Here is a 12468-nt window from a genome sequence, read left to right as displayed (position 1 = left end):
AATTTTTGCACATGTAAATTTTCCTGTACCGCTCTACTTTTTTTTTTGAAGTGCCGAACTATTAGTTCTGTCAATAAATGTCATCAATCGAATTGACAATTGTTAGAATTTACTAAATTGAATTAACAAACGTTGGTGGCTACCTTCAACACTAGCTGTGACTTGCTTTTGTTAGCACCTTTTTAATTTCAATCTCAACTTTGCATTCATATCATCCCTTCGCAATAAATCACATTTGGAATTTGGATATATATTTTGAGGTTAGGCTTTCTTTTTTTTGTTGAGCGGCATTTCGTATTTTTACAAGGGTAATGCAAAGATGTAAATCATTTTATTCCACACTGTATTATAGTGCGAGTGGGTTTCCAACAGAACAACTACTTCAATGACTCTTATTAAAAGAGTATATAATACGCCATTTACTACTACTTTGCGTCATTCATTTAACAAAAAGTGAAAATAGTTTTTTTGAATGTACCTACTCCTTAGGATCTAGGGAGTTTTGAGTGGAATATGTGATAACACTAGCAAACCATTGCGACTATCAATATTCACAACGGCAATACGAGCATAGTGTTAAATGACAGTTAAATTTTTGGTTTCCTTTACTGTTTCCTCACAAATTTCGTTCATTTGAGAAAAATGTATTATTTGAGTTGTTTTCATTTTTCAAATCGGATAACAGTTCAGGTGTTTGTTAATTTGATGACATTTGATAGTTTGACACATGCAGCCACTCTTAAGAACTGAAATGTTACCACAAAATAGTGTTACAGTGGGATCTATCACAAAACTGTTTTCATTATCACTCTGTTATAAACGCAAATTAAAAAAACTACTTTTGTTTGAGACATCCCTAGAAAGTGAGTCTGTATCCATAGTTATCAGTGGGTGAAGGTTTTCCTTTCAGTTTCGTTCACCGTCTTTCACTCATTGTCATTAGTTTTCATTCACTCGTAAATTTTTTCAAATCTTTCTAATAACGTAATTTTGATTTTTTAGGCAACATTTGGTACCTCGCGGCACTTGCCTCTTCCAGGAATATATAACTCCTCATCATCCATTTTCACAACGTGCACACAACCACTTTATTGACGTTACAGAACTGTTTATTTTGTATTTTATTTTTTCCATAGCAACAGATCCGTCCAAAAATGTTGTTTATTTTTATTTAAAATTTTGAATACAAAGTTAAGGACTCATGTTTTAAGGAGGTATCGAACAAAATCAAATACAGCACTCGTTGAGTAGAGTCACTTTCGTCCACTTTATTTGCATCGTCCACTCAGCTCCGTTCCATGGACGAACACGCAATTCGCGTGAACGAAAGCTTTGCCTTCCTCACTCGTACTGTAAATAACTATATTTTACAATTTGAGGAACTTTATATTACACTTTAGTACACTTGCACTCAACCAAATTTTATTGAATTTGTTACAGAAATAAACAAAACCCAAAATGAATTTCTATACCGTATAATCGTATTCACCAATTTTATTAAATTAATGTAAATGTTTCGACGTGGTGACTGCTTTTGACTTTTCACTGGTTAGATGTGTTACGCAGTGGTAACAGAAAGTTAATGCTATATGATTTATATTTTAAAATTTTATTATTCATGTTTCTCGTAATAGTTTAACTTTAGAGAGACAAAGGTCTTGCAAAAACTATTTCGTAATTAACCCCTTTGGGCAACACGGTTTTGAAGAGGTTAATACCACGTATATTATTCTATATTTAACACTCCTTGTAAAAAAATTATATTTTTCATTACATTAATTATTAATTATTTATCTACATCTTATATTGAAATTATTCCTTATTAAATTTATTAATAATCATTTTATCGATCTCCTTTATTTTTATTTTAGTAGAATATAAAAAAAAATCTATTGAACAGTAACATTTATTTAAAAAAAATCTTTATGAGAGAAACCAGAGAGGGGGCGACATAAATTATTAGTAGATTTTCCTCATTTGTGGCAGTTCTTGGAACGTGTTACGAATACCGTATTGTGCTTCTTTTTTCACCAACCAACTGTACCTAAAATATCATATTTTTATGTCTATTATAATTTACAAACTATTCTTAAAGTAAATTTAATGCTTAATAGAAAATGATATTCGGAATCTCCGAAAAGTAACTAATTCAAGGCTTGATTAAAATTGAGTTAGTTATTGCTGAATAACTAAGGAGTAAAAATTGTTAATAAATTAGTGCGTTTCTATTTCAAAATTTAGCAAGATTGTTATTCAACAATATTGATTTTACATAGATCCAACCAATCAACAGGTTCATATCATAGCATTACAACATTGTTATATAGCAATATTGGTAAATTTTAAAACAGAATCGCAGCATATATAGTATAATATACGAGGGAATTTCAATAAAGACTGGGATTGAATTCATTATGGCTCCGTGCCATGGATCGGATATCTAATGACTCTATCGATAATTATAGACAAGGTAAGATTCTGCCACAATGCAAAGTGTCATTTATAATGTATTCCAACTTAAAAAAAACGATGCTTGGCCATGACAATCTGACAGATTTCATCCTGTATATCTGAATAAAAGTTTGGTTAGGAATTCCGAAAATTTTGAAGACACAGTGTTGCCATACTTATGTTCCGCTTTTTTGCGAATCGATTGAAACTGTATTACAAGAAATTAATAGAGAACCCAGCATTTTTATTAAAAATAGCAATTGAAAAAAAAAGACAAATCAAAATGTAAACATCTGGTGGAGGCTTTAGTCGTTGAATGAGTTTCAAGAACGTTTGCTTTAGTTTAACAAGCAGAAAACGGATAAGTTCTCCAAAATGGAATAACTTTTTTTAACAGAGATCTACACTTTAACCTCCTCCATTATTTCATCTTCAGAATTATCTTCATCATTAGATTCCGAATCATCTTCTAATGTTTAGCCCACGAATGATTTCGTTCAGATCTCTTTTAAAAAATGGTTCCACTTTTCTGATTTTCCTTTTTTTGTTGTTCTAGTATCCTCCAGACCTTTTTTTGTAATTATGCAATATATAACAGATCTTCCCACCTATAAATTACTTATACAGTTCAGGATTTCATCGAATACAAATTCATTGTTCTCACATTGGAGATATCCATCAATCTATTAATAATAGCATCATTACTTAGATCGGCTCTACCTCGTTTAAAATGTGCCTAGCCCTTCAACACTCGACAAACACAACTTTTGGCATTATGCACTTGTAGTAAACCCTTTAAATTATTACTTTGTGTTGTCTAATTTAAAATAAATTGGAAAAACTTCAAAATGACATTTATTGATAACTTTATTTACTTTTTGTTTTAGAATCATCTTGCAACATAGCACTTCAAATTTAGTTACAAAAGATTTACAACCAAAATGAAATGAAATATAACTACTACTTTCGTCAGTACTGCCGATTTAACAAAATTAAAGCATGGCAACCTATCGTTTTTTTAAAGATGGAATAGATTATATGTGGGTTTTATACAGGGTCATTATAAATAATTTTCTCATCGCAGTTAGCGTTGAAAACCCACACAAATTTTGGATGTGCCGCTAGCCTCGCAACGTTAGACAAACTAGTAGACAGATTTCCACTACCGCCGGTAGCGCCACCTATCGGCGATATTAGTCTCACTCATGTTATGAGGCTTACGGCACATTCAAGTACGTCACCAACGCATACTGCGATGGGACAATAATTTATAATGAGTAATGACCCTGTAGTTGTGCACGTCTTCGAGCAGTGGCAGCACACATCATAGGATAAGGTACAGTCTATTTTTTAATCAAAGAACCACAACCTGTTGATTTAGGTTTGTAAATATAAAATTTTACTAAATTTAGGGAATTTAATGATGTCTATTGGCTATACGAACCAACATCTGTCATTTTTAATGTCCTTAAAAGTACGCAAACTCGCAGCTAAAATTTGAATGTGTTATTAAAAATGCCTGGCAAAGTAAGACATTTATTAAACTCTCAAATGAGTTATTATTAGTTGTTATTAACTTTATTAACATGCTGCGCTACTAATATCTCTAATAACCTCAATCTTTTATGACGAGATTTTTCACCCTATGTCAAAAGTGTACAACGTTGTCAGCTCTATTTCGAGTGTAAATTGCGGTGTTGTGGTTCTTTGATTAAAAAATAGACTATAGTTGTTTTTGTGAGCTTAATCCTAGTCTTTATTGAAATTCACTTATATAATATAAAAATATATGAAAAAAATAAGATGGCGTACTTCACCAGATGCTTAGACATTCAAAGAATAAAAAACATAAGAGAAAACCCAATTTAGATTATTTCTGAAGATTTGGCGTATATGCTTATTTTTTTGTTCTCAGTTAATTAATAGTTTCTGTTATTTTGAACATAAAAACTGTTTCCATATGGCAACATATGATTGATAAAAAGTTAAAAACATTGATTTTGCTAATGTCAGAAAATAACACAGCTGTCGCTATTTGTGTGTATATCTTGTACAAATATTTGGAACAATAACGCAAAACAGACAGACATGAGTCCCACAGAATACCCTCCGAAAAATCCTTTTGAATATATCGGATATGTTAATCTGACACGTGGGTTGCAGACAAAGGCTATTAATATTTTTTCAGCGATAAGAAATGTATCATTACCATTTGCACTTTGAAAAGTCAACGAAGACAGATTCTTGTACATTCATAAAATGTCTTGATTGATTTGTTAATTTAAAAAAAGATTTCCTTCAAAAATGTACCTATCAATTGTAAAATCAAAAATCCATCAATGCCACTCAAGTGACCAAGTGTCACTGCTGAACAAACCTTCACGCTACGTGAACACCAATCTGAAAATACAGAAAGTGACAGCAATCTGCGTGTTGGGCTCAAGTCATAAAATACTTTTAAATTCGTGTTTTTAGGATGCCATAAAACTCCAGTTATTAAAAACAGAAAAAAGTAATTTATCGCATGACACGGTTTCATATTAGATAATGCACCGGCAGTTACATAATTTGATTACAAATCGAGAACTGTTTGGCCGTAAAACCACGAAAACGCATAGTCGCAATAATTGTTGTATAAAATAATATCTTTTCTCTGTGCAAGCAGGTAATGTTACTAATGTTGTTATTAATTACTGCGGTTGTTTCCTGGAAGCAAATCGGCAAACTATAATTATCTCCTGGAGCAGAACATCAAAGCGGTTTCAGGGCGTCAGTCTATGACACGACCCTAAGGCTACTGCAGTGGTCAAATCCTGTGCATGTGTGCGTTATTTGGAACTAACATACACACGTTACCACCAACCGGTGCGTATGACATAACTGATTAACAACAACAATAATAATAATAATCTGTTAGATATAATTATTGTTTGTCCGCTTCACATCTTTTCAGAAACACAACTAAATATCAACGGATCAAACAAAGGACATCAGTTGCACACGGTAGATCAAAGTTGCATCTTAGATTGATTCATACGGTCACTTGTCATCATGTGTGTAAAAATACAGTTCGTGCACTAGGGTAAGTAGACGGAGCCACGTAACTAATTTAATAATTAATTAATGACGATGAAAATCCATATGAATCAAGTTACGAGTCGAGTTTAATTTTACACGGCCACTTGATGTCAGGGTTCTAGAATAGATTTTTGTTTTTGTTCAGTTCGTCCGAAATTAATTGCAACATAATTGAATTCTATTATTCAAGAGCGTTGTGTCGGAGCCATCGCGAAATGGGTCGAAAAAGTCGCGTGGTAATAAAATTTTTAGTTCGATTCTTTTGTGAAGAGAACAAATTAATTATAACTTGCAATTTTTTGTTGGCTTTCGCGTGTAAGTTTATACTTTGGATAAATTTGAGTAAGTTTAGCGACCGCTAATTAACGAAGTTATTTTAATTGCCCTTAAGTGTTTGTTCGAAACTGGAAAACTTCTGGTGCCCTGTGCCGGGAGTTTTTCCCCCCCAGTCAGTACCTTGTCAATAATTGACCAAGTTGGTTTAATTAACTGGCGCGGTCCCTGATTTAATTATTAATTAAATCCTCCTATAGATAGTTAACAATTACCTCGTATTATTTAGAGGAACTCTGTCCGCCTTAATTAGACAGCTCGTTGTTTTAAACGAAACAAGACTAAAAATGGCGAAGGACTATAAAATATACAAACAGTGGCTCATTATGTCAGTCGCCGGTATTTTAACAATGCCGTGTTGTAGAACTAACTGCATTGATATCCCATTCAGCCGCCGAGGTAATTAAAGCGCCTGAAAATTTCCTATTGATTCCGCTTCGACATTTTTAATGACTGAAATGGCGTTTTTTACGGACGATAGTCCCGAGAATTGAAGCCACGCGAAAACGACAAAAAGCTCCAGCTCATGACATAAATCTGAAATTGCGCATTCACTTCATTGGGTCTGGATACACTCTTACTTAATTCCCACAGAAGTCCGTCTCCAAACACTCCCACCCACTGTAATCAATTTATTGTCAACATAAAAAATATGAGATAGACTCCGACCTTGGTTCAAACAACGCGATCATGATACTCGTTAGACATTCGAAAGTATTCCAAGGAGCGTATAATCAATCAAGTGGTTTGATGATGTTAGGCGAAAGCTCTCCATGAAATCCTATCCTTCGTACATGTACTTTCCATTAGGGATAATTTCTCTAATTTTAAATTTCTAACAACTTGCCAAGTGGTTCGCAGAGGTTCGCCAAGATGAACACGAGCCCTCCATGAAGACAATTCGCGAACTACCAACTAAGAATTTCAAAATATGTGCTTATATTTCTCTAAATTACATATGGAAATGTTTCTTGCATGCTAACATATTAGAAAATCCTTACAAAAATTTGGAATGAATAACGGAGAATTTAGCCCGCGGTGTAGCAACTTTTGTTCTCGAGGATTCTTTTCGACTGCGTAGGCTACGCCCATGCTGGGCTAACTATGAATTACTACATTTTAAAATGAGAAAAATTACTACGTACTACAGACGATCGTTTCTCTAAACACACCCAAACATTTTTATTGAAAATTTTAGAAGTTGAAAATTGTAACTTTCTTTAGTGTCGCAGCAGATAACTTATTTCAAATTAAGTGGATTCCCATAAAACAGCTTCGAAAAAAAAAATTGAATAATTATGTAGCTGTTGCACATCGGAAAAATCTTACTTTGTAACAAAATTCATACAAGAAATCGGTACAAGATATACAGCATACTACCTACTTCTCATAAAATTCAAAAACTATTGCAACGTCACAGACTAAACTAGTAACGCCCTTAGTAATAAACATTCTGAACCAACCGCGGTGTTATTGGTGCAATAAAGTCTTAAAGCAACGATTTCATTATAGAAGAAATCATTTGGTATCAATCTCAATCGATCGATTTACTCAAATGCAGTCGACTATAGTTTTTTATATCTTTAATATGGTATTAGCTTTAGGTGTTACACCAAATAATGATTTTATAACTTCTTGCACAAATTATATTATAATAAATAAATCCAACACACTATAATAATATAAAAAAAAAAATGAAAATGTTTTACTATTAACTCCACATCCATTTCACTTTATATCTGCTGAATTCCTGATATTTCCAAAGTTTTTAGAAATAGTTACACTTTTTCAAAATTTAAAGCTTTGTCAATCAATATTGTACGTAAATTCTGATATTGAAACGATGAATTTGTATGTGGTAGAAAAAGCACAGCATTCTACTCGCGGGTAATGGCTATTACTCGCTACGGTTCGTGCTGCAAACTTCAACCTCGTGAGTATTAGCCAGCATTACCAGAAACCTCAAAGATCGCGTTGATTAGTATATTTACTATTACCTCGTTTACCCCAAAAGAACTATTATGTATATTTTAGGACCACAAAAATCAGTATTTTTTCCAAAATATTTCCAAAGACGACGAAAGTAATAATATCTGATTTTTTCAAACTGTTTTACACTTAGTTTGACAGCTGGACGGCGCAATTATTAACTCTTGTTGTGCTGATGATGTTGATCTTCAGTTTCAGTGAATCTACTGTTTTGTAAAGTTTGACTTAAAAAGCTCTTTTTGGGTAGAATTGTTTGAGACATCCATAATTACAAGAATATGTAAAATGAATTAAAGTGCTTACATAGGTAGGTACTCTAATTTTTCATTTAAAAAATCTTTGTTTACAATTTTTTTTAAATCCAACTATTGGATAATTTTTGAAAATTAAAAGCAGATATAAAAAGTTCTTTTTCTGCATTAGCCTTCAGTAAAGCAATTGTTTTTAATTATGTACTTCAAATTCAAATTCCTACCCCAAAAAATGAATTCTTACTTAGAACTTTTTACAGAAAATTTAAATTATAAAATCGTCTTTTCACTACAGTTAGATATTAACAATAAATAAAATTTTAAAAATAAGTTGTTTTTTCTACAATTGATCAAAAAGCGGGTGTTTACGCATTAATTTCAGTGCGCAAAACACGCGTTTTTTTCACCGTTAAAAAAAAAATTTTGCGCACTGTGAAAAAAATTTTTCTGGCATTTCTAAAATTCAGAATAAACTAAGAAGAAAATTTTATTGAAACAATTATAACAGGCAATTACAAGTCAACATTTATTATTTTGATATATAAAAATTAAAGTTACAAGCAGAAAAATTACTTCCCGATATAATTCCCGATTCGAGTGAACCCTGTAGCTTCGAAATACCATTATTAAAACTGTTCGCTGACATGGAAGGTTTGACTAAGTTTGAAATGTTGTCAGTTTTATTTCCCGATTTATTCAAGGGTTTTAAGTTGCAAGTCGACGTAGATGGTTCAGAAATTGTTTTTGCGGAAGGTTGAATTTTATTCGAAATTGCAATTTTGTTATTTATGCAGTCTTCAATATAACCCTCTGCTACATTGCTACTTTTCCAACCACCGTGTCGTTTTATTAGAGTTATATCACCTCCTGCATTTGCTAGAAGCGTAGCAGAGCTTCTTCTGAAGCAATGCCCAGTATACTCTTTAGGATTTTCTTTCTTAAGGCATTTCGCAATTAAGCTTGGTATTTCACCGATTTTGTTAATCCCCACATTTTGATTGAAGCATTTTCCTTTGGCATACTTTAAGAAAAGCCGTTCACTTGACGCGTTTGATGGACGCAAACTTTGGTATTTTCTAATAAATCTGATATTATCCTCATTGGAAACGGTAAACATTCTCTCAGAATGGGTTTTTGAATCCGGCACCTTCACAATCAGTATTGAACCTTTATCTTCAACATCTGATAACTTCATTTTCACTAATTCATCTCGTCTAAGAGCACCAGCGATTCCAAAAATCAATATCGTCTACAAAAAAAGACAAATAGTAGCTCAAGTTATAAGTAAAAAGTTACTATACCTTCATTAGTAAAAAGTTATCGTCATCTGCCTCTTTCAAAAATTCGTTGATATCTTTATCGGTCAAAACCTTCGATTTTTTTCTTCTGTATCCTACATTCTTGTTTTTTAAATACGGGACTATTTTGGGAAACTTTCTAACATCAATATTTTCTTTTATGTTTAGAGTTGCCTTTAACATCGAAAAAAGGGACCACAATGTTGATGGCTTCAAAATCTTCGACTTTTCCTCTAAGTATGCTAACAGAACGTTTTCTGTTGTGTTACTCATTTTTTTAGAGTCACACCAATGCCGGAAATCGGTGTAAGCTTTTTCATACTGCGGTCTTGACTTCTTCGGCAAAATACTCGCAATCGCTTCATTAGCTACTGCTTCTACATCATATTCAGAATCACCGGAGTCTTCCATGAGTCTGCTAGCGTCCATTTTCACAGAATTTACAGAAAACACTTGGAAAGCGACACTCATTCAGATGACAGATTTTTTTTTTATTTACATTAGTAACTACGGAAACCCGTGCAACGATAACTTAAAAAAATAATGGTGCCTTTTATTTATAAATTTAATATTTTTTAATAATAAATTTGGTATTTAAAGCTGTGCAATTGTAGAAAAAAAGTTGTTTATATTACGTACGCAAAGTCAGTTTTTTGAGCTTTCGAATGTATTTTTTGTCTCGACCTGACGGTCTCGACAAAAAACCTAACATTCTCAAGCTCAAAAAACCTTTGCTTTGCGCACTTAATATAAAAATAACTATTTTATATTTATTTTCGGATTGTTGCATATCATGGGAAATCTACTTCTAAACAAAATATTTTACCAGTATTGACTTTTTTCATGGCTCCACTGAGTGACTGTATAGAATATAGGGTTATTCACATAAGATGACGAGTCTGATCAGGCAAAAATGCAACCCAAAATAAGCTATCTCGATCCCTATTACATTATCATAGTGCACATAAAACATAGATAGCTTTTAACGTCAGTCTAATGAATGTCAAGTTCTGACAGAAAAATACCTCTCTCAACAAAATATGATTTAATAACAATAATAAGCAATTAAAATCACAAAATTATTGGGTAAGTAGGATCATGTCGGATCTGTCATCGTTCGAAAACATTTTCAAATACTAAATATGAACGAAAAATGCAATGACAGATATACGTTTCAAACTAAGAGAGTACCTACTTGGATTACTGATTTAATTTTTAAATACCAAAACACAATGTATGCTTTGTAAAATGTATTTTGGGTTACATTTTTACCTAGTCAGACTCGTCATATACCTATATGAGTTTTTTCTTTTACTGAACATACGCCTAATGCATCTGTAAGTTTGGTTGCCTATCTCAAATGAATTGACTTGTCCATTTCAGAACTGAACATAATCATTTTTACATTTTCAGGGAAATAAAAAACTCGGTGTAGAATAAAAGTAATGCTTTCGTATTAATCTAAATTAAGTATAAAATTATAGTTTACTGACACTTACAGCCCACGCGGTGCACTGACTTGTGTTATGATGACAGTGTTGGTATATTATACGAATGTCTTAGAATTTTATTACCCTGAGGTGAGTAATACCTATTTACAATTTATTTTGTGTTATTTTTTTTTTGAATTTTAAAATAAGAAAATTAGCGATATTAAAACAATCTTGTTGGATTTAAAAAAGAGAGAAAAATATTTTTTAATTTGTTTCAAGGACGAAGATAATATTTGAAACATTAACTCCCTTTCTGATTACTGATAACATATTCGTATTTATCAAGATATATAGATATAGATATTTTCAAAACACTTCAATACCAACTAAATTAAAAAAAAAAACATGTTTTGCTTCCAGTTTTTGACAGATGAACATCAACTTCTTTTTTTTTTTATTCAGTATTGCAGAGATTTGTTTCTGAATATAAAAATACAAAGAACTATACCCATTCATTAAACAAAAGTCAAGAAATTAAACAGTAAATGTAGACATAAAATTTAAAAATCAAATGACCAAAATAAACAACAGAAACGTTTGTTCTAAATGCTCGAAATGACTAAGTAAGCTCCGAATATTTGTTACTTGTCAAAACAGTTTCATAATAATAATTATTAATAATAATTATTAAAAATAATTTTTATGTGGGAGAAAATTTTCAAAGACGAGTGTTAGTTAACGTGTGCTGTGGCATTTTTGGAGATAGATTGGACTAGTGTCCTTTTTTTATTGATAGCAGTCTTAGGGCCGGTTTCACCAACGCCAGTTAAAGTTAACTGTAGGTTAAAATGTTTCGTTACTTTAGTTACCTATTGTTATAACAATGTTTTCGTATATTTTAACCTACAGTTAACTTTAACTGGCGTTGGTGAAACCGGCCCTTAATCAAACAAAATATGATATTATTTATTATCAAACGTAATAAGCAACTTTCTAGATGAGATGCCATTAGCAGTGTTGAACAGAGTCGTGTTTCATAAGGACGGTGCCCTCCCACAATTTAGTATTTTTAAATCATTTAAATCGTTTTGGTAATCGATGAATGGGTACTCGCGGACCTATTCGATGGCCTGCTAGATCCCCAGATTTGACATTGGATTTCTTTATATTAATTCCAAACTTTCGAGACAATGTTTATTTGACCCCACCGGGTACCCGAAAAGAGTTAAGAAAAAGGATAGTGCAAGTCTGTCAGGAAATACCCCCAAACTTTTTACTGAATGCAAAGATGGGCATTTCTAGAAAGTGTTGACAGTGTCTGCCACGGCAATGAGGCAATTTTGAGCAACTAGAATATTTTGTTTAAAAATTCGATTACTTGATTTTTAATTTTTTTCAATTAAAATATAAATTTTTTATTCTTTCTTTTAATGTTGGGATATTTAGAAAAAAAATTCTCTATAAGAACGAATAAAAAATATATACAGTGTAATTTGAAAAAAAAAGTTGGCTATCGTCTGTCAAAAAATAGACAATAGTATCGAATAGGATAATAATGAAGTGTTTTTCGAACCATTTCATTTGATGTGTCATTTATTCAAATCGGATAAAGAATAAGTAAGATACAACGTCAAA

General features: G+C 32.0%; 2 protein-coding genes across 6 annotated transcripts in view; both read right to left on the bottom strand.

Annotated features, from left to right (window-relative positions):
* LOC138130946 (LIM domain transcription factor LMO4.1) overlaps positions 1–12468 on the bottom strand; it is a 249212-nt gene that overhangs the window by 20157 nt on the left and 216587 nt on the right. The window lies entirely within an intron of this gene.
* LOC138132145 (uncharacterized) lies at positions 8615–10163 on the bottom strand. The gene is made up of 2 exons (XM_069049541.1): positions 9404–10163; positions 8615–9351 (listed from the first exon to the last, which is right to left on the bottom strand). The coding sequence occupies exons 1-2, from the start codon at positions 9869–9871 to the stop codon at positions 8632–8634; spliced, it is 1188 nt and encodes a 395-aa protein (XP_068905642.1). The 5' UTR covers positions 9872–10163; the 3' UTR covers positions 8615–8631.

This window comes from Tenebrio molitor, chromosome 5, assembly GCF_963966145.1.
Source record: "Tenebrio molitor chromosome 5, icTenMoli1.1, whole genome shotgun sequence".
NCBI lineage: Eukaryota > Metazoa > Arthropoda > Insecta > Coleoptera > Tenebrionidae > Tenebrio > Tenebrio molitor.
The sequence above is the reverse complement of the archived record's forward strand: the minus strand, read 5'-3'. Positions and strand labels throughout refer to the sequence as shown.